The 24,618-nt window shown below is 33.2% G+C and overlaps 1 protein-coding gene and 1 pseudogene across 1 annotated transcript; one reads left to right on the top strand and one right to left on the bottom strand.

Moving 5' to 3' along the window:
- Positions 1-11,083: 11,083 nt before the first annotated feature.
- On the top strand, positions 11,084-12,877 carry LOC146888644 (uncharacterized; annotated as a pseudogene).
- A 7,318-nt stretch (positions 12,878-20,195) lies between these two features.
- LOC114175071 (cytokinin dehydrogenase 6-like) lies at positions 20,196-23,676 on the bottom strand. The gene is made up of 5 exons (XM_028059831.2): positions 22,179-23,676; positions 21,746-21,873; positions 21,356-21,616; positions 20,984-21,246; positions 20,196-20,675 (listed from the first exon to the last, which is right to left on the bottom strand). Exons 1-5 carry the CDS (start codon positions 22,819-22,821, stop codon positions 20,354-20,356), a joined length of 1,617 nt encoding a protein of 538 aa, XP_027915632.1. The 5' UTR covers positions 22,822-23,676; the 3' UTR covers positions 20,196-20,353.
- Positions 23,677-24,618: the final 942 nt, after the last annotated feature.

Here is a 24,618-nt window from a genome sequence, read left to right as displayed (position 1 = left end):
CCACATAAAAAGGGCATGTTTGTCACACCAAAATAATTCCTATTTCACCATACCCAAAACACCAAGGATATGAAATTATTTTATTTAAAAAAAAAAAGTTTATTCATTACTAATCATATTGAGATGAAATTATTTTATTTAAAAAAAAGTTTATTCATTACTAATCATATTGAGAGTAACTTAATTGTTATTATTATATTCTAATCAAATTCTTATCGAAAACTCACAACTTTCTTTCGATATATAATGGGATTTGTAATTTGGCACATGTTCTTGTATGGTAGGAAACCAAACGATCTCAAGAGCCTTCGGTCCTCTTCTTCTTACAACATGTCTCCCTTTCTCGCAACTGACTCTGGTTCACTGTCAAGAGTGGGAGTACCTACAAACACTTTGATGCCTAAGTCAACAATAATTCGATATTCTTTCTATATTATATGAGTTTTTAGATAGATGTCACCTGTCAGTTAGTGAATTGTCCTTTATACTACCTGGCATTATTTCCATCTTTATTGCCTATAGGGCGGTTTCCTTCTCCCATTAAGCACTAAGGAATCTAATCAATACAGTAACTGCCCCCAGGCCTTAACGGTAACCTTTCTACATTCTCATTACTGTCGATTTTCTGAGCTCTTGGACCTGCGTGCTATCTTTGTCATGACTGGGATAAGTCTACCCCTCTGCGCTGCTGGCCCATTACGTATCAGGACCACTGGGCCAAAATGTACCAACCCCTATGGCCGACATCTACCCGGCCTCCAATCCTAAATGTTCTTGCTATCCTGCCAAGTTACAGAACACGCCTTGGCTGAGATGTATCTCACCATTTGGGTCGTGGTGTTCACGGCCACTGGGCCGGGATCTTACCACACCACTTTCTCCTCATCTTCTTCTGCTGACTGTGCCTTACCCTGCACAACCCCCCTTCCTGTCGTGTTCGTGTCTGAGTACATCCCTCCCAGGGTTCCCTATTGTACTTTAATTAATGAGATGTAGAGAGGCTCCCTATACACTAGCCCCCCAGGCTCGTAGTACACAAAGTGAACAAGAGTCTATATGAAAACATTAATGAAAGAGTAATGAGTCGTACGACGGCGCTGCAAAACGAAAATAGGAGTGCAGGGTCTAGAGGTAGAGTGAGAGTAGCGCGGGGCTCGAGATACAAGCCATGATGGCGACATCGGAATCCGTGCATAACCCTTGTACACCTGATACCCTAGGGCTCCTATAAATAGAGGTGAGGGCCCAGAGCGAGAAGGATTTGTGCTCTGAGAAGGGAAGTCCCCCAAGCGAAGAAGTAGCAGCCTCCCCAGGTATGTCATCCCCTTCAGCTTATTGTGCTTCTAGTAGGTGTAGTGAGTCAGACGAGGAGTGGGATATACCCGATTCGTCGAACAGTCTGACATCCCCAGAGGATAGTGACTGTGTTGTAGGGGCCGAGGAATATGCGACCTTACATCAGCCGGGGTATGACTGGGTAGACCCTAGAGTTAAGCTTCCCTTGTCGCGGTTCACCCGATCCGCCGAACTAGCAGCCTGGCGCAAGCGGGCTGATATCATAGCAGATACCGTCGATGAGCGTATTATGAGTGTTGAGCGGGTTAAGAGAGGGGATAGTATGTGCCACGGGTGTGAGGGTCATTCGCATGATTTCTTTTATATGTACGCAACCTTAGTTACCGACTTACATGTTTGCGTGCCGTTTGACGATTTCACGATGGGCGTATTAAGGGTGTTAAATGTAGTTCCTAGTCAATTGCACCCCAACAGTTGGGCTGCCTTGCAATCCTTCAGACTAATTTGCCACGTGCTGCATCTAAAACCATCACCCCAAGTCTTTCTACAGTACTATAGTACCTGGCCAGGGGAACTAGCCAATGGTGGTTGATGCATTTATGCTTGTGCAGGTATCATGGCAGCAGCCGGTGGCTTTGGAAAGGATATCTAGTTGGAACTAAGGCGCAAGAGGATGGAAGAAGAAAAGAAAAAGAGTGGTGGAAGTGCTGGGCCGATGGCAGCAGAAGGATCGTCACAGAGGGGGGACATGTTACCCCCACCTGTTGAAAAGAAGAGGGGCAAACGTCACGACAGGCCCTCCAAACCAGGAACCCCCCGCGCTCCTTCGCCAAAAAAGACGAGGAATGCTGAAGAAGGAGGCCAAGACGCCTTGTCGGCCCTCTTTGATGCCCAGTTGAAGATAAATGAAGGCATAGAGGTGTCCTTGTCCCTAGAGGAGGTGGAGATAGTGTTGGCCCTCCGTCTAGAGACTGTGTTGTATGCACTGAACGAGTTCCAAGTGAGAGCTATGGTAATTGGACGACACTTGGAGACGGTGTTAAGCAAGTTGCCAGACTCCAGTAGACTATCTGTTGAAATACAAACATTGCAAAGGGATTTGGCAGAGGCAAATCAAAGGAGGCAAAAGGTGTCTCTACAACTAGGTAGTGTGAAAAATGAGAGGTCCCAGCTATTAGGGGAACGCAATACACTGAAAGCACGTTGCAAGGAGCTGGAAATGAAGGATGAAGAATCACAAACAGCACTGGAAAGGTTAGAGGAGAGATTGGCGGCCCTGCAGGCCGAACATATTGCGGCCCTAGAGCGGATTTACGAGTTGGAGGGATACGTCATGGCTCAACATGAGGAGGGCTTTTACAAAGCCGTTCGCCAGACTGCCCACCTATTCAACTTCGATGCAGGAGATGATCGTATTAACATCGAGAAGGATGTTTATGATGGGGTCTTGATGAGTATTGATGACATAGCATCTGCCAAAGTCGCTGCTAGCGATCCCGGGAAGGTGTCATCGCCGCCGTCTATATGATGAACTTATGTGTGTGATGTTATTTTGTGCTAAGATGACATTATGTGTTATGTGTAAAAGGTCTTTAAGTCAGATGCTGAACTTTTATGATTTGTAGGACATTTGTAATGAACTGTCGTATGTTTGTGTGATATTATCTGATGTTGAAATTAATTGTCGTATATGTACTATGAATTAACTCAACAGGGACGTGTCTCGCAATTATGTTTAGCAAGACGAGCGATAGCGACGTCCCTGAGCATGTGAGTGGGAGCATTTGTCGGCCACTTGGGGAGATATGGTCTCGGCCGCGATGGCCAATCACTGGGCAAAGTTAGTTCTTGGCGAGATATGGACAGAGTTAACGTTATATGGGGCGTAGTGGTGGTGTATGGGAGGGATCATCGTGGTTAATGATGCTACCTGGCCCATAGTGAAGAGTTGAGGGGAGGGCTCGTCATGGTTAACGAGGCTTCCAGACCCCTTGGGAGAGTAAGAACTGTATTATCGCATGAGAGAAAATGGACAAATCCAATCGAAAAACAATATAAAAGGAATGCAAATACTTTATTAGTAACGAGGATGCCTCATTAAAACCTCCTCGACAAAAACCCTCCTTAGAGAAAAAAAATCGAGGTAAGAAAGAGTACATCGTGTGCCACATGAATAGTCTAAGCTATAATAAAATTTTAGATGTGACGAATTCCAAGTTGCTGGTATAGGGGTCCCAAACAGGTATTCTAGGCGGTAAGCTCCCTTGCCAATGACCTCACGGATGCGAAATGGACCCTCCCAGTTAGGGGAGAATTTGCTTGCATGCTTTCGTGCGTTACTAGCCATCCGCCAAACCAAATCTCCTTGATGAAACGATCGATGCTTGACTTTAGAATTATAGCGGCGTTGAGCTCGAACCTTGGATGTTGCTTCTCGTATGCAACTACGATCCCTGAGCTCATGGAGCAAGTCCAGGTTTATGAGCATGCTTTCGTTGTTAAGGTTAACGTCAAAGAGTTGTCGTCTCAGTGAAGTGTCGCCAATTTCAATAGGAATCATCGCGTCAACCCCGTATGTCAAGCTATATGGTGTTTCCTGAGTCGTGGATTGAGGGGTGCAGCGATAGGCCCACAAAACTTCTAGTAGTTCATCGGCCCAGGTGCCTTTCGCATCCCCGAGTCGTTTCTTCAATTCCTTCAATATGACTTTGTTTCCGGCCTCTACTTGGCCATTTGTCTGCGGATGCTCCACCGAACTAGTAACATGGCAAATATGGAGTCCTTTGTAAAAGTCAGCCAGCCCCTTATCAACGAACTGTCACCCATTGTCTGTTACAATGGTTTTTGGAACGCCAAACCTGCAGATTAGATTGCGCCAAACAAACTTTTGTACCTGCTGAGCCGTGATCGTAGCGAGAGGTTCTGCTTCGATCCATTTGGTAAAATAATCGACTGCCACTAGCAAAAACTTGACCTGTCCCTTCCCAGGACTAAAAGGTCCTAAGATGTCCATACCCCACATAACAAATGGCCATGGAGATATAATGGCATGAAGTTCTTCTGGCTTCGCGTGTAAGAGATTGCCATGCTGCTGGCAGCGAGTACATCGTTGGACATACCTGTCGCAATCTGTCTTGAGGGTGGGCCAATAATACCCCGCTCGCAAAATGCGGGACGTCATGGCTCGTGAACCGGAATGAAAACTGCAAATGCCTGTGTGCAATTCATACAGCAAGTATTGCGTTTGATTTTCGGCCACGCATTTTAAGAGAGGGTTGGAAAAGCCTCTTCTATATAACTCGCCGCCTGTGAGCATGAACCGCGAAGCCTTCCTTCTGATTGCGGGATCGTCGGCCCCGCTGTCCTCACCGTGTTGTATGAACTGAACTATGGGAGCCATCCACCCCTTGTCCTCTGTTTCAGAGACCTCTGTGACATTGCTATCTATCATGGTGACAGTAGGTTGACTGAGAGTAGCATGAATTACTGTGTGATGTTGTCCCTTCATCTTCGTCGTAGCTAACTTAGAGAGTAGATCTGCTCTAGAGTTCTGCGCGCGGTTAATGTGTTCCAACCGTACAGTTTTGAATTGTGCCAACATTCCCTTCACAACATGGTAATATCGTGAGAGGAGAGGATCTTTCACCTGAAAGCTACCATCCATATGTCCAACTAGGAGTTGCAAATCAGATTTGCACGTGAGGTTCTCGACGCCCATGTCTACCGCTAAGTGCAGTCCAACAATCAATGCTTCGTACTCCGCTTGATTGTTGGAGGGTTTGAATCCGAATCGCAAGGATTGTTCAAGAAGAAAATTGTTCGGTCCTTGCAAAACTATACCAGCCCCTCCGCCTTTAGTGTTAGAGGAGCCGTCCACGAAAAGTGTCCATGTGTTATCGTCCAGCTCTGTCTGTCCAGCCAGCTCGTTAACAAAATCGGCCAGACATTGGGCTTTGATCGCTCCCCGCGCTTCGCAGCGAATATGAAATTCGGACAATTCAACCGACCATCCCACCATACGGCCCGCCAGATCGGGTCTTCTCAGCATTTTGTGTATTGGGTAGTCGGTTCGCACTATGACCTCATAGCTCTGAAAGTACGACCGTAGTCTTCTGGTTGTAACTACTAATGCCAATGCCACCTTCTCAACTGTTTGGTAGCGCAGCTCAGCATCGTGCAAAACTCTGCTGATGAAGTAAACAGGTTGTTGCTGTCCATCGTGTTCCTGGACTATAGCATTGCTTACAGTGTTATTAGAAATAGCTAGATATACTAAAAGTGGTTTACCTTTTGCGGGTTTGTGCAATATCGGGGGTGAGGACAAATATTCCTTCAGTTTAACAAATGTGTGCTCACAGGCTTCGTCCCACGCGAACTTACAAGCCTTCATCATCAGTTTAAGCATGGGCTGTGTTTTCTCAGCTAGTGTCGGCATGAATCGTGATAGTGCCGCTAAACGTCCGACCAACCTTTGTGTCTCCTTGATGTTTGCTGGACTACGCATACTCAGCACTGCTTGGCACTTATCCGGGTTGGCCTCAATACCTCGGTGCGTTAACATGAAACCTAGGAATTTTCCTCCTGTGACCCCGAACACGCACTTCTAAGGATTCAGGCGCATGTCATATTGGCGTATTGCATGTAGCACCTCCCTGAGGTCTGTTATATGATGCTCTAATGAATCGGACATCACCACCATGTCATCCACGTAAACCTCCATACACTTTCCAATCAAATGATGAAAAATCCGATCCATCAACCTCTAATATGTCGCCCTTGTATTTTTCAAGCCAAAGGGCATTACCTCATAGTAGAAATTAGCCTCCTATGTGATGAAAGTTATTTTCTCCTTGTCACATGCGTACATAGGTATTTGATTGTAACCCGAATAGGCATCCAGGAAACTAAGTACCCTATGGCCAGCTGCTCCATCGACAAGCCGGTCGATGCTGGGCAAAGGATAAGTGTCTTTAGGGCAAGCCTTATTAAGGTCCGTATAATCCGTGCACATCCGCCACTTACCATTGGATTTTTTTACTAACACCACGTTGGCCAACCAAGTGGTATACGTAGCTTCTGTAATAAAGTCCGCGGAAAGCAATTTCTACACCTAGACCTTGGTTGCGTCCCTCTTCTCTTCCCCCATTTTTCGCCTCTTTTGAGCGACCGGTTTTGCCTCTGCATAAACAGATAATCTATGACAAGCAACTCGAGGGTCGATTCTAGGCATGTTAGCTGCACTCCAGGCGAACAAATCGACATGTTCGTTCAACGCCTGCTTCAGCTCTACGACATCTGCATATGCCTTACCGGTGTAGGTATACTTGAGCCCATCCCCGAAGTCGTGTCTCTCTATGGCCTCGACTGGTTTGACCCGTGTGTCATCGTTGAAACAAGGATCTAAGTCTGCGCCCTCAATCCTCGACGTCTTCTCAATGTTGTGCACTACGCGTCTTGGGGTGACTTGGGCCGTCCTCTCAAGCTGTCTGCATAACACTTACGGGCAATGGGTTGGTCCACGTGTATGGTGATGATGTCTCCGGATGCGGAAGGAAACTTCATTGCCAAATGATATGTAGAGACGACTGCGCATAACGTATTAAGAGAGGGCCTTCCTAATAATATGTTATATGATGTGTGCGCATCGATAATGAGGTACCTGATCTTTACCGTCCTCGTCACCTTTCCTCCTCCAAATTTAGTGAAAAGGTCGATGTAGCCTTTCGTGTCTACCCTTTCACTTGAAAAGCCAACTATAGGTTCCGAATAATGTTGAATGTCTGCTTCTGAGATTTTCAACTTTTTGAAAGTTCTCCAATAGAGGATATCCACCGAGCTCCCCTGATCCATAAGGGTTTTTAAAACAAAAGTATAATTAATAAGATAATTAGTTATCAACCATATCGCATGTTTGTTAAATTAATTTTGTTTATTTCTATATATTATACTTGGAACTTAAATTTAAAATAATTTTTTAAATAATTTTTTTATTGTAATTGGATCTCTCATTTAATTTAATGTTTAAATTTTAAAAAATATTTAAATAAATGACATCTTTTATTTTAATCCTATCTTTAAGAGAGAGAAATTAATATATAAATTTAGCAATTATTTAAATAAATAATAAAAAAATAACAATATCTGAATCCATATTTGATAGAAACAAATAATAACACTAACATAAATATGGTTAAAACATCATCTACCTAATGTTTAAATTTTAAAAAAAATGTAAATAAATATATCTTTCACTTTAATTCTATCTTTAAGAGAGAAAAATAATACATACATTTAACAATTATTTAAATAAATAATAAAAAAAATAACTGAATCAATATTTGATAGAAGCAAATAATAACAACAACTTAATTAAATTATTAGTATGGGTTAACTGTATAATTTCCGTAATGTTAAAATTTTAAAAAATATTTAAATAAATATATCTTATACTTTAATTATATCTTTAAGAGAGAGAACATAATATATAAATTTAATAATTAATTAAATAAATAATAAAAAATAAAAATATCTGAATCAATATTTAGTAGAAAAAAATAATAGTAACACTAATCTAATCAAATTGTTGATATTGTTGAACTATATCATCTCCGAATAATTGTCTTAGAGTTGGACACTTTTCTTTAGTACCACCGAAAGCTTTGGCGTTATTTCTCCAAAAATGTTAAAGTGGCAAAAATCAACGACTTCCAATATAAAATTTTTTTTTTCCATTTTGTAAACTTAAGGACCATGTATCCTCGTTACAACAAGGGCATGCAAATTTTCCTTTAGTATTCCATCCCGATAGATTTTCATATGCGGGAAAATCATTAATAGTCCACAAAATTGATACATGTAATTGAAATGTTTCTTTCATTGACGCGTCATATGTCTCCCACAATTCTTTTTATTCATCAATCAAAGGTTATAAATACACATCAATGTCATTTCCAGGAGCTTTAAGACTCGGAATAAGTGTTGACATTATGAAATAAGAATCCTTCATGCACATCCAAGGTGGCAAATTGTAAGGAATTAAAACAACGGGCCACACACTATATGAAGTACTCATGTTTCCAAATGGATTAAAACCATCACTAGCTAGGCCAAGTCTAACATTGCGTGAATCTTCCGCAAATGATGGATATTCTAAGTTAAAACTTTTCCAAGCAATAGAATCAGCTAGATGTCTCATTTTCCCATCTTTAGAAAAAGGCCTATCTTTGTGCCACCTCATTTCTTTTGCAGTATCAGGTGATACATATAGTTGTTGTAACCTTGGAGCTAAAGGGAAATAACACATAACTTTGTGGGATAACTTGTTATTCAAATCTTTATATCGAGGAAATTTACAGGTTGGACATGATGTTGATTTCAAATAATCACCTCGAAAAAGAATGAAATCATTTACACAAGCATCTATTTTTGTGTAATCATGTCCAAGTTCACAAATAACTTTTTTTGAGCCTCAAAATAAGAGGCAGGAACTTTATTCCCATCTCGAAATGCTTTTACTAATAAATTAAGTACGACATCAATTGCTTTTGCACTCAAACAAAATAAACATTTGATATTTAACATTTGAACAATAAATGATAACTTGGAGAAGTTTTGGCAACCAAGATATAATTCTTGTTCAGCATCCTCTAGTACCTTATAAAACTTTCTTGTCTGGTCGCTCATTTTATTTTTTTGGACTTGTATAATGTGTTTCCTTGCTTTCTTTTACATCTTTCACATTAATAGCATTTTCAAGATCATGTAAAATATTATGAATGTCATCTGTACAAGTTAATTTATCACCATTTCCATGATATTCTTTTGCTACTTCTCAATGAAGATCCCATATAACATAATCTTTTTTTTATCCCAATGATGATCAAGTGCTCGTATATGGTTTTTTTACTCCGAAAAAGAATATTACTATATTTCCTGCACAGACAATGAAGTAACTTTCCTTCCTTAAAGCTATTAAATGCAAATTCAATAAAGTCAAGAACTCCTTTTTCGTATAAAGGATCTGTCCTATCAATAATTTGCATCCACTTTTTATCTAATTCCATTCCTATACTAGAAAAATATTATATTTTCACTATGTGAAATCAAATGAAAATCATAATCAAAACATATAAAATTATATAATTGATAAATAACGAATATTTACTTATTGCGTGAAGAAATAACAATAGTTTCATTTGTTCTTATCAGAAATGAGTGACGATGAAAGAATGATATTTTTGAAAAACTAAACTTGCCCTTTTGAGGGGTTATCACCGAGTTGTTGATGAAGACAATGAAAATATAATTAAGTATTGAAGTGAATGAGAGAATTGACTAAATATTCTATATAAAATTAATAAGTATTTATAAACTTTTAAATCTAAACTAATATACTAAAAATAATTTTAAAATAAACCAAAAATATAATTGGTTATTGACTACTTCCCACTAAATCGACAACTAATTATTACTGTCATACATTGAATAAGAGATAAAGATCTTATGATATATTTTCAGTTAAAACTATATTCAAATATCTCATACCAATTTAAATATTTAATATACTAAATCCAATATTAAATATACTAAATTTTAATTATATATACGAAATCATAATTTTGATAAATTCAAAACTAAATCTTAATCAAATATTAATAAATTTAATAAATTAATAGTGAAATATTAATAAAATTTATATTTTAGGTATTTGATCAAAATTATTTTTAATCTTATATTTCAAAAATAAGATTGATTCTTATTTATAAATATATATTATACGGTTAAGTTTTTTAAATATTTAATGATTTTTTTATTAACAGAATAATTATACTTATTACGTTTTTATTAATGAAAATTATATAAAATTGATTCTTATTTCTAAAATATATATTACACTGTTTAAATAATTAATTATTTTTTTATTAACAGTATAATTATACTTATTAAGTTTTTATTAATGAAAATTATATGATTATAAAACTGATTTGGTTAAATATTAAATTTTTATATATGAAGTTAATTTTTAGTAATTCGGTAAGGCCTTTTTATTTGTCGCTTTTGAGAGCAGTTACTTTCATAAAGTTTTTAAGATAGTTTTACAAATTGATAATTGTTTGTACAGGATTTCATTCTATGGTTTCACCTTCTTTCACATCTCACCTTCATCGGCATTTTATTTTCATCAGTGAGTATTCTGTTCACCGTACTTCAACTCCAATGAATTTTACCTCGAACAAAAGTCCATCTTACGCTGCATTTGATTCTAATAGGTTTGTCTGATATATGTATTTTTCAAATTTTGATAAAATTGCTTATATTTGGTTTCTACTATTTTCTGCATTTTTGGCTCAAATTTTCTACGCTCTCGATTAAGCACTTCGTTTAGGATCCTATGCACACCACGTGCTTGCCTTTATGCTTCTTTGAAACTCGTTTTCTGTTTTGAAATCAAGACCTTCCACCTACATCTCCTCTCTGTATATGTACTTTATGTATTCTTCTTTAAATCATCATATTAAATAATACAACTTTAGTTTTCTTTCTCTCAGCACCTTTGTGGCCTCTTTTTCATATAACGTGTGATTATACTTAATAAATTTTGAAAGTTCTATCAATTAGATTTAGCAATTGTTTTGAAATTCTTAATAAAACATTTTGCATGAGAGCCTATTCTATGCTTTATTTATTCATCTATTTATTGATTGTTTTGACAGTAATAACATTTGACAACTCAATGTGGTATGATTTATTTTAAATATTTTTAGTTTTATTTAAGTGATAGGAAAGTATGCCTAAGTACGAAGAAGAAAGACTAAAAATAATTACAGAGAATAAAGCAAGATTAGAGGTTTTGGGTTTACCATGTTTAGTTTATCCTTTGAAATCTTTAACCCAAAATATCAAAAAGAAGAAGGGAAAAGAAAGAGATGAAGAGGATGATGAAGAGTATAGACCTGAAGAGTTGAAAGAGTATCAATCTTCAAGTGAACAAGATGAAACTTACAATAAAAACAAGGTACTTAATGATATTCTTATAGTAAGTAATGTAAATGTTTTGTTTAATTTGAACACAAATGTAGCATTTATGTTAAATTCATATTAAAAGTGTAAAAACATAGTATTTTGTTGATTCTTTCTTTTTAAAAAACTAATTTATATTTTTTCTTTATTTATTGTTTAATTTTTATTCTTACATGTGATAGATTACGAGACCATTAAAATTAAATTCTAAAAGGGTTAATGCCTCCAAGTCCATTAATGTTGGACAACTTAGAAGCAAGTACAGGTACATATGTAACATGCTTTTTTAAAATTAAATGATCATTATAAACATTGTTATTGATTGACTTTTACTCTTTTTTTAGTTGAACATGTTTAAAAAGACGTGGACATACTATTAATTCCAATTTCTAAAGAATAGAGAAAAGTTAATGGTAATGGGGAAATGTTTCGACATCCAATTCCCTCCTCCATACTTTAAGCTTTGCGGAAAACATGTAAATTATTTTAAAGTTGAAGCAACTGTATGTTTACGTCAGAAAGACTCCATTATAAGTTATGACTTGGAAAGATATATCTGATGATGATTTAAGTGCAATGTGGAAGCATATGAAGGTTAGTATAGTTTTATTAATTTAAGTGTAAATTTGAATTTATATATTTACATATTTGTAATGTGTTATAAAACTTATTTAGCAATTACTATTTCATAAATTTATGACTTTTAGGATGTATTTGGTTTGGTGGAAGAAAATAAAGAGTATGCAATGAAACAATTGCAAAAGCAATTTAGAAATAAACATCATCATTTTATCAAGCATACCTTCAACAGAAAGGTAGACCACATGATGTACCTCGTGAAGATTGGAATTGGTTAATACATAACAAATGGAATGATTCTAAGTAAATTTAAGGTAAAGTTATCTTAAATTTGAGATTTATTTTTTGTTTACTTCTATAGTATAACATTAAATTATTTTTTATCTATACAGGAAAGGAGTTTGAAAAACAAAGCTAGTCAGAATAAGCAAGAAATTAAGTCAGTTATTGGAACAAAATCAATTATTCAAAAAGCATATGAAATGGTAATTATGCTAACTTATATGTTTTTATTTTATTTAATCAACTTAGTTTCTTCGTTATAGATTTTGGTGATATAGATATTTTTCATCCACATATATAAATTAATGATATAAATATTTGTCACCAAAATGTATAACGAAGAAACTAAGTTGATTAAATAAAATAAAAACATATAAGTTAGTATAATTACCATTTCATATGCTTTTTGAATAATTGATTTTGTTCCAATAACTAACTTAATTTCTTGCTTACTCCGACTAGCTTTGTTTTTTTAAACTCCTTTCTTGTATAGATAAAAAAATAATTTAATGTTATACTATAAAAGTAAACAAAAAATAAATCTTAAATTTAAGATATATAATAAAAAACAACTTTACCTTAAATTTAGAATCTTTCCATTTTTTATGTATTAACCAATTCCAATCTTCAGGAGGTACATCATGTGGTCTACCTTTATTTTGAAGGTATGCTTGATAAAGATGATGGTGTTTATTTCTAAATTGCTTTTGCAATTGTTTCATTGCATACTCTTTATTTTCTTTCCAAGTCATAACTTGTAATGGAGCTTTCTGACGTAAACATACAGTTGTTTCAGCTTTAAAATACTTTGCATAATTTCCGCAAAGCTTAAAGTATGGGGGAGGGAATTGGATGTCAAAACATTTCCCCAATACCATTAACTTTTCCCTTTTCTTTGGAAATTTGGAATTAATAGTATGTCCACGTTTGTTCTTAACAACATTTTCAACTAATAAAAAGAGTAAAAGTCAATCAATAACAATTTTCATAATGAAATTTTAAAAAAGCATGTTACAAATGTACTTGTACTTGCTTCAAGTTGTCCAACATTAATGGACTTGGAGGCATTAACCCTTCTAGAATTTAATTTTTATGGTCTCATAATATCACATGTAAGAATAAAAATTAAACAATAATTAAAGAAAAATATAAATTAGTTCTTTAAGAAGAAACAATCAACAAAATACTATGTTTTTACACTTTTAATATGAATTTAACATAAATGCTACATTTGTGTTCAAGTTAAACAAAACATTTACATTATTGTAAGAATATCATTAGGTACCTTCTTTTTATTGTAAGTTTCATCTTGTTCACTTGAAGATCGATACTCTTTCAACTCTTCGGGTCTATACTCTTCATCATCCTCTTCACCTCTCTTTTTTTCCTTCTTTTTGATATTTTGGGTTAAAGATTTCAAAGGATAAGCTAAACATGGTAATCCTAAAGTCTCTAATCTTGCTTTATTATTTGTAATTCTTTGTAGTCTTTCTTCTTCATACTTAGACATATTTTCTATCACTTAAATAAAATTAAAAAATATTTAAAATAAATCATATCACATTGAGTTGTCAAATGTTATTACTGTAAAAACAGTCAATAAATAGATGAATAAATAAAGCATAGATTAGGGTCTCACACAAAATGTTTTGTTAAGAATTTCAAAACAATTGCTAAATCTAATTGATAGAACTTTCAAAATTTATTAAGCATAATCACACGTTATATGAAAAAGAGGCCACAGAGGTGCCGAGAGAAATAAAACTAAAATTGTATTATTTAATATGATGATTTAAAGAAGAATACATCAAAATTATATACAGAAGTTGGATCTTCTCAACAATAACATTTATCCGAGTCAAGAGTAGAGGGGATGTTCTAAGTAAGGTGGCTCACAAAAGAGGAAGGTTTAACCTTGGATATGAGATGGACAGTTTCAAGTATCAGAAGAAGAAGCACATAGTTTAGTTTGTCTTGGTGGGGAAGGATGGTTAGTAATGTCACGATGCAAGGAAATAGGAAAGGAAAATAAAAGTTTTGAGTAGCTACGAGAGTGTTTGTGATGATTAGTACTAAAGTGGTTAGCACAAATGGTCTAATTTAAAAGATACATGTTACGATGAGAGATAGGTGGAAGGTCCTGATTTCAAAACAGAAAACGAGTTTCAAAGAAGAATAAAGGCAAGCACGTGGTGTGCATAGGATCCTAAACGAAGTGCTCAAGTGAGAGCGTAGAAAAACTGAGCCAAAAATGTAGAACATAGTAGAAACCATATATAAACAATTTTATCAAAATTTGAAAAAAAAAAAGAAAAAAAAAAAAAAAAAAATATATATATATATATATATATATATATATATATATATATATATATATATATATATATATATATATATATATATATATATATATATATATCAGACAAACATATTAGAATCGAATGCAGCGTGATTTCGTTGGAGATGAAATTCGTTGGGGTTGAAGCACGATGAGCAAAATGCTGATGAAAATAAAATGCCGATGAAGGTGAGACGTCAAAAGAGGTGAAACAAGAGAGTGAGTCCTGTGAAAGCGATTATCCAGACATGATATAGTTCAACAATATCAACAATTTAATCATATTAGTGTTATTATTTTTTTTCTACTAAATATTGATTCAGTTATTTTTATTTATTATTTATTTATTTAATTAATTGTTAAATTTATATATTATTTTCTCTCTCTTAAATATATAATTAAAGTAAAATATATCATTTAATTAAATATTTTTTAAAATTTAAACACTACGAAAATTATACAGTTAACCCATACTAACAATTTAATTAGGTTGTTGTTATTATTTGCTTCTGTCAAATATTGATTCATTTATTATTATTTTTTTATTATTTATTTAAATAATTGTTAAATTTATATATTATTTTTTCTCTAAAGTAGAAGATATATTTATTTACATTTTTTTAAAATTTAAATATTAGGTAGATGATCTAGTTCAATCATATCAACATTTGTTTCTACAAAATATGGATTCAGATATTGTTATTTTTTTTATTTAAATAATCTTTAAATTTATATATTAAAGATAGAATTAAAATAAAAGATATCATTTATTTAAATATTTTTTAAAATTTAAACATTAAATTATTTCCCTTAATAAGAGATCCAATTACAATAAAAAAAAATTATTTTAAATTTAAGTTTCAAGTATAATATATTGAAATAAACAAAATTAATTCAACAAACATGTGATATGGTTGATAACTAATTATCTCATTATTTATACTTTTGTTTTAAAATTTATGCATTAATAGTAGATAATATATGTGAATTTAAACCAATTTAAATAAAAGATAAAATAATATTATTTTTCATTTTAAGTTATCTAAAATAAATTTTTATTTTGAATACTATCCTTTTATGTTACTGTATATTTGAATATACAAATTAAATTAGTATCTAATTTACAATGTATTAACTAAATATATTTAAAAAATAAAAATTAACATTTTTTTCATTAGAACTATCTTGTTATCTTTTCTTCATAAATTAAATTTGTTAATTTTTATATATTTGTTTTGATTAGTATGTATTTACTTTACTCTTATTAATTAATAATAATTATATCTAGGTGACATTTGGTAAGTCTACAAGGAAAAGAAAGTGAAGAGGAATACAATTACCCAAAAATTGGAAGAAAAAAAGCATTTATTTTAGTTGCCTTATTGGAAATGTCTAAAATTACGTCACAATCTAGATGTCATGCATATTAAAAAAAAATGTTTGTGACAACATAATAGGAACATTGATGGATCTTGAAAATAAGACAAAAGATAATATAAACTCTCGATTTGATCTTGCCTATATGGGTATACGTCCAAAGCTTCATGCGATTATGAGTGAAGAAGGAAAATAGACATATCCATATGCATGTTATACCATGTCATCTCAGGAAAAACAGGCATTTTGTTAATTTCTAGTTGAGTTGAAGGTTTCAGATGGTTACTCATCCAATATTTCTCGATGTATAGATGTCCAAGGTGGGAAAATATATGGGATGAAATGTCATGATTGTCATATATTTCTACATCACTTTCTCCCTCTTTCAATACGCGGTGTTCTTCAAAAGGAAGTTTGTGAGACCTTAATTGAATTAAGTTTTTGTTTTAGAGAGTTATGCTCTAAAACATTGAGTCTAGACACTTTGACATGCTAGAAAAAACTATAGTTTTAACCTTATGTAAGTTGGAGAAAATATTTCCTCCATCCTTTTTTGACATAATGGTCCATTTACCCATTCATTTAGTACATAAGGCAAAGATTGCAGGACCATTGCAATATCGTTGGATGTATCCAATTGAAAGGTACTTTCGCAGGCTCAAATCATATGTAAGAAATAAGGCTCGACCAGAAGGATGTATCGCTGAAGCTTATATTACACAAGAGTGTTTGCATTTTTGTTCAAGATATTTGGATGGAGTTGAGACAAAATTATATAGACATGAAGAAATCATGAAGGTGATCTACATCAAATAGATAAATCAAACCTAAAAGTTTTTCTATAACTTGGAAAACCACTAAATGCAAAAAAAATATGTTGAGTTAAATGTAGTTGAACAAGAGCAAGCAAGAAATTATGTTCTCCAAAATTGTGATGAAGTCTCACCTTTCCTTGAGTAAGTGATTTTATTAAATTACATATTCCTATTATTTTGGTTATATATAATTCATTATATCAATGTATTTATTATCAGATTACACAAACAAGAATTGGAGAAAACAAATTCACAAAATGTGGAACAAAGGCATCAAAGAGAATTTTTCGAATGGTTCAAAAAATATGTAAGAATTAATCAAATATATGTTTGCTATTATTACATAGTTTGAACACATTTAACTATTTTTTTTCACAAGTTGCATTTTGAAAAGAGAATGTGACATAAGAATAAATGAGTCGTTATTACACTTGGCTTGTGGACCAGATTCACGTGTTTTTGATATACAAGTTATTTGATAAATGGCTGGAGGTTCAATGTCAAAGATCGAGACATGTCCTTGAAATCACAAAATAGTGGAGTTTTAGTTAGAGGTGATTAGAATACAAGTAATTTAGACTACTTTGGTGTCTTGATGGATATTATTGAATTAAGTTACTTAAATGGAAATAATGTCATTTTATTTAAATGTGATTGGTGGGATGTGCATTCTAAGGGGAGAGGATACAAGAAAGACAAATATGGATTTATTCTCATTAATAGTAAGGGTAAATTGAGGACCAATGAGCCATATGTCTTAGTTAGTCAAGCTCAACAAGTGTATTATGTTAAAGACACCAAAGATCCTAATTGGGTAGTAGTAGTGAAAACAAAACCACGAAATTGGTATGATATGCCAATGAAATCTACAAATGAGGTGTGTCAAGAAAATGAAGACATTGGCTCAATCTCATTGATATCTAATGTGTCACATGAGCATGATTTTCCATTGCAAAGAAATGACTTAGTTCAATCCACAACTAATGAAAATCCAATGATATCTATGAAGGTTATTTTTGACGACGACGAAGAAAGTGATGATGAAAATATTGATTTATCAGTGGATGAAGAAAATAATATTATTGAGGAAGATGATAGTAATGATAATTGATTATTATTTTATGCCCTTTGTAAAACAAACTTTCTTATTAGTTATGTTTATTATTTTAATTATCTAGATTAATAAATGTTATGTATTTGTTTATTTTTATCCATCTACTTACTTAACTATTTAAATGTTATATGTTAAATTTAATTTGAAGTGGACATGTTATTTATTATATAATAATAAAAAGTATAAAAATATGAATTAATAGATACTTTAATACATTAGGATGACAAATTTAGTGATATAAAGTGGTATAGTGGAAATAAAGTACCTAGTGAAAGAACCTAGGTTCAAGTCATATTGCAAAACATGTTTTTCTCTTTTTTTTCCTTTTTAACAAAAATTAATAATATACAAAATAACAATAATAATTAATATTATATGATCATTCTTAATTACAAAAATTAAATAAAATTGTTATTAATTATATTCTTATAAAAAAATACTTTTATCATATTTATATTAATAAGTAATCATTTGTGACAAGTATATTTTTTCATTTTTAATAAATTAAAAAATAATGACAATTTATATATAAATAGTTACAAAAATTTTGTATTCACCACTATTAATTACATTGTTATAAAATAAAAACAATTTACTTTTTTTAACAGTTGGAATGTTATCATCATAATAAAAATTAATATTATATTATTATTATTATTGATTATTAAACATTCATACTTTTTTATTAATTATATTTCTTTTAAAATAAAAATAATTCACATTTTAATTATTAAATAATTATTTGTGACATGTATATTTTATCATTTAAAATAATTGTGATAAATTATAAATGATTACATATAATATTTAACTAGTGATAAATTTTATATTTATCACTATTAATTTTATATTTATTGTGACAACTTTTTATTTTGTTACTATTGTTAATGTTATTTGTGACAAATATCAAATTAGTCATTAATAAAGTAAATTAGGGATAAAATTTATATTTATCACTAAAATTTTGTCAAAAAAACCTATTTCTTGTAGTGAATGAGTGAAGGATGAGGATTAAACAAATCATGGTTTGTATTGATTTTTTGAATCGTTTAGAAGTTATATTATTAAAGTGCTTCTTAAAATATTTTTGAAACTGGTAGATTTTGCCATTAAGTATGATCCTTCTAATATTTTTTAAAGTGAAAAATAAAACTCATACCTTGCTCTCGGTTCTTTTTCTCAAGCAAAAGCCGAAAATAATAGAATAAAGAAATATTAATAATTACTTTTATTTAATATATATATAATTAATTAATTAATATAAAGTCTCCTACCATCTTTATAATATGCCCTTATAAAATTATATAATGTAGGTTAAATTAGGCATTTGGTCTTTAATTTCGTTAGAAAATATCAATTTGGTCTCTTCTTCTATATTTGTCTTAATTTGGTTTCTATTTTTATAAATTTTATGCAATCAAGTTTTTTTCTTTAGTACATTACTAACAACATTAAAGAGGTGTTTTTAGTTCATTTTTTTTAATTTATATTCAAATAAAAAATTCACATGTCAAGTTGACGTCGTTCATTATGATAGTGACAGTGTGATGTGACAATGATAGTGCCATGTGTCACTGTCATGCCAGGTATCATTTTCTTCGTGTCAATTTGGTCCCTGTATTTTTATTTTGTCTCAATTTAATTCTAATTTTGTTAAAAATTAAGCAATTTCGTCCCTCCATATTAAAATCAAATTTAATTTTTATATAGATGGTATATAAATATTTTTATTAAAATTGATCTTTTTATTAAATATACAAATATTTTTATTAAATTTGATATTTTTAACAAGATTATTGTGATAGTGGCACTTAACATTATCATTGTCACATCACAATGTCACTACCACATAACATAACATTAACTTAGCACATGACCAATTTTATATTTTTTTAAAAAATAATAAAAGAAAAATAAATTAAGAAAGTTAAGAAAAAATCAAAGACAATTAACGGAAAATATGATTGTATAAAATTTTTAAAAATAGGAATAAAATTGAGACAATTAAACAAAAAAGGATTAAATTGATATTTCCCAACGAAAATAAAATCAAAGACATAATTTACTATAATGTAATCTCGGACTATATTTATAACTGACATAAGATTTTCAACTATGCATACATATATAGAAAACTAATATTATAAAAAAAATATTAAATAAGTCTCTAATACCTTCAAAATTGATTTACATTAAAATTAGTATTTATAAAATGATTTATTTTTAACTTCAACAAATATGATATGACCTAATACTTACTTTTTTCAGGATAATAATGTTAATATTTTAATTATAACAAATATCATATTTCATCATATTTTAACACATTTCATTTAACTGTGATATTTTAACGATTAAATTAAAAGCATTGGTGTTATCATCATGAAGTGACATATTTATTAAATGTTGGGATAAAAAAACAATAAGAGTCAAACCTTGAGATATCAAAAACTTATTTAAATCTGTATAAATATATTCACATATGTATGCTATTTTCATTTTCTTTTTCACGTTATTAAAAACGTGGCTACGTCATGAGAAGGCTATTGATTTTTGAAAAATTTGTTGGCCTGGGGCAAGTATAGCCAAAGGGTCATAAACTGATTTTCTTTGCTGGAAAATCTGCCACTGAGAACCAAAGTGCACCCTCCATGCTTCCTGTGTAGTGTAGTGTGGCAAATATTGTTTTACTCCAAGATGAGCCCTTTCACAATACTCTAAAATTTTTTTGTTCTGACTCAAAATGTGTTCAAGCCCATCAGAACCATTGGAAGAGGGCACTGCAGAAGCAAGAAATGCCACCAAGTAGAAAATATCTTCATCTGGTATAACAACAGAAGTTCTGTTGTCCCATCTGCATAAAAAAACAAAGAAAACATTAATAAATGGGGCATGCATTCAACCATAACATAAATCATCATATATCAAACACTTATAATAAATATTATGTCTTTTACAGATTCATTGAATATGCAGTATCTTTACATGTCAAAAGGAACTGAAACACTGTCAAAAACAAAGTTGTCTCGCAAAGATGGGAATCAAAACCAAGTTGGATACATGAAAATTAAAATAATATAGTTATATAAGTAAAAGTCATGTAAGCTATGCATGCTTTGGGGGAAAAAGAGAGAGAAGAAACAAAGTTTTTTGTGTGATTACTTTGATTTATTTACTGGGTAGATAAGGACAGGGCCGTTGCTAGTTTCTGTTACGATGTTCCCAAAGACAACCTCTGCAAAATGGTGTATTTTGGTTTTGGGTATAAAAAGATTGAGCCATGGGTGGGGAACATCCCACAAGCCTTTTGAACGCAACTTGACCTCTGAGATATGCACCCTGTCTAGAAAATCTACATATGTGACTTCTGTTTGGAAAAGTGTTGATGGGATATGGTTCAAGTGGGACAAATGTTTCTCAACCTCCTGCAAAAGAAACCCAACATGGTGAGAGAGATGGTTGAGTTAAGTTTCATTTGTTTCTGTGTAATGTGTTTTTCAAAAGTTGTAAAATCAGAAACTTTTGGTCCCTCACCTGATTCACCACAAGGGTTTCTTCCAGATTGTAGTATTTGGCCAATTCAAGGCAGAAGAGAGTTCTTCCATCTGACTTGAACTTGCTAGCTTGAACTGGGTCTTGTGGGTTGAAGGATGATCTCCAGTTATTCAGCAGACCGGTTCTGTTTATTATCACAAATCCTTCAACATAATCAAAAGCTTTCTCTGCAAATATCAGTTTCTCTTGGTCTCTAGTGAATGCTGTGAAATCTGCATACAGCACCCTGATCCATTTTACCTGCTCAAAAACAGAAACACTCCATGATCACAACATGGTACTTGCAAGTATATAATTAAAACACAAGAGGCCTTGTTTCTTGTATTCTCGTATTCTCGTATACTTGTATTCTTGTCCTTGATGCATTACCATGGTAGGTGCAGGTTCCAGGAATATTCTTGCTCTTGTTATAATGCCAAACTGACCTAGCCCTCCAAGTACACTGTGAAAGAGGTCACCATTCTGCTCCTCAGAACAGTTTACCACCTCTCCTGTTCCTGCAGTCATTTTAAACACCATCTTTTTCATTCATCCAAGAAAAACCACAGCTTTGGTTCAAAAACCTATTTACAACTTGAGACTCCCTACCTTGCCTAAAGCTAAGTCAAATGATGTAATACTAGGGAATCATGTCAGTTTCAAGTGAATTATTAATACACAAATATAGTAGCTGTTGTTTTATTTGGAATATGTAAAGTATGTTGTTTTATATGTTAACCCCCTTCAGTTCAGACACTATTGACCTTGTTCTTATCTGCCACATGGTTTTTTTCAACATATATTTTTTCACTCAGTTACCAACCTGTAACAATCTCCAGCTTCTGAACATTACTTATCTGGGGACCATGCCTAAATGCCTGGCCACTTACACCAGCGTTGGATAAAGTGCCACCAACAGTGAGATGTAAGTAGTCTGTCCATGATCTTGGTGTTAATCCATACCTTAGTGTCTCATGCAAGATGTTTATCCAAAGTTCTCCTCCTGAGACATCCACATAAGGAGATTCTCCTGCATACACCTGCATTTCTGGGACAGTGAGTGACTCCATGTTGATCACAACTCCTCCATGAGACTGTGCCTGGCCCTGGAGTGAGTGGCCATGGCCTCTGGCTGCAACAGTGAGGTGAGAACCAGGCCCCAAGTTCCAGATATGCTTTATGGTGTCTGCAATGTCAGAAACTGATTTTGGATGCAGCACTGCCATGGGGTGAGACTGGTACCTGTTACCAAAGTCCCTGGCCACATGTTTAAGGTCAGCTTCTTCAAAACTGAAGTGTCCCATCAAGGGAAGTGCTTTGAGTGAAGAGGGTATGCTGGAACTACAGAAATTAAGCCTAATGGTTAAGCAACTGAGGAACAAAACCATGAGGCATCTTATGAACAGAATGTTGTATTCTGTGAGGAGGCTAAATGGTTGATATCTCATTTTTCTGCACCAAGACATGGTGGTGGTTAAAGGGTGGAGAAGCTTAGCTTGACAACAAAGGGGGGAAGTGATGAAGTGAAGAAAGAGGAGAGGGTTGAGGCAGAATTTATAGAAGTTTGTAGGTGGCTGAGTCAACCTTTGCGTTATGAGAATCCGTATGAAGACTGGTTTACTTGGGAGGATTCCTTTTGAGCTAGTTTGTTCAAAAGAGAAACCGAAGCCATCATAGTTAACCCAACTTGAAGAGGAAAAGTGACAACAAAGAGAGATCTCACAAATCTTGCCACTTTTCCAAACAGTTCCAACCACAACCTCATCTTTCCATTAAGGACAGACATGTTTCAAATTTTATGATCATTAACCAATTTAAGTATGCTCTATTTTTTTTCCCATTTATGGAAGTGAAATAAAAAGAGAGAGAGAGAGAGAAAAAAAGGTCCTTGCTTTTGTTTTTGGGTCTGCAAGGCTGATGCTTCTATCTACCTCACTATGTTGGGGTGGTGGTGATGTTGGTGGTGGTGAATCCATTACTGTCGGAGTGTAAACATCGAGTATCGGTGTTATTAAATTGAATGAGAAGGACTTGCGGGGTTGTATTAATACATTCAAGAGGGAGATATGACAGTGGTGGGGCATTTGTTGGTCCATGTGACACGTGAAGATTCATTCATTTTGTGCTACTGATGAACCATGTAGGGTCTAGGGACTCTTCTTGGGCCCTCCTTTGTAGGCCAAGCTATTGGAAGAACAACAAATGGAAACAATGAAAGACTGCTACTAACATTCTGATGCAATGCTGCACAACCACCACTGCACCACTGCTGTTGCTGCTGATGTTACTTAGAATCTTTAGTACCAAGCTATTGGACAAGTTTTTAGTGCTTCTCTTGTCTATACCTTCCTTTTGTTATATTTGGATGCCACTGAATTACTCTGCTACTTGTACCCTTCTTCCTTTTTATCCTTTTCCATTGCAAGTTGTGTTTTTTTGTCCAATCACAGATTTTACACCTTCTCAGAGTCATGCATAAACTATGCGCATCAAACAGTAATATAAGTCCCGCATCCAATAGAAATAAGAACAATCGCAATGAATTTTGCCGTCCATAAAATTGTAACTTCATTGGATTGGAAAAACATGCATTGTTGTTGAGTTCTGTTGTTGGAATTATTTTTTGGTGACCAATGTGGTCCTGAAATTGGAAAGAAAAGGTTCCTAGTTCTGTTGTGTGTGGGAAACGTTGAGTTGTGGGAATAGGGTCTAGGTAGCAGCATCTATGTTTCATGGAGGGGAAAACATAATGATGATACTTCTTAGTGTTTGTCTCTTTTTGTTTTCTTCTCCTTAATTAGTTGGATTACTATTTCTGTCCAGTCAATTAATTAGGATATTCTATTTCCTGCTTATGGATTCCACTTGTTCATCTTTTATTGCTAACATTTTTTTCCCCTGTGCTCTACATTTATTTGGCTTTATTCTCTTTCTTTCTTTCTTTCTTTTCAATTGTAATTTTGGTCCCATTTTATTTAATTGTCCTTAATTTTTGCCACTTACTAAAACCCTTGTTTTAAACAATAATATAAGATAATCATGCTTAGAGACATCAAATGAAGAATTGTCTAAATTTTTCAAATTATAAGATACATCATTTAAGTTTTCGATTAGATCATGATGGCTTTTATACGTGATCTTTTATGCCCTTGTGTAAGTCCTATATCTCCACATCATAATATAAACGTTACATGACAACAACCAAAAACTTAAGCTTAATTTAATGCTTCTAAAATTTATTGAATTCTTCAAGTTTTAATAAC

The sequence above is a fragment of the Vigna unguiculata genome, chromosome 1 (assembly GCF_037176805.1).
Source record: "Vigna unguiculata cultivar grain cowpea cultivar isolate G323 ecotype 2 chromosome 1, ASM3717680v1, whole genome shotgun sequence".
In the NCBI taxonomy this organism is placed as follows: domain Eukaryota; kingdom Viridiplantae; phylum Streptophyta; class Magnoliopsida; order Fabales; family Fabaceae; genus Vigna; species Vigna unguiculata.
This window is presented reverse-complemented; position numbering and strand designations above follow the sequence as displayed.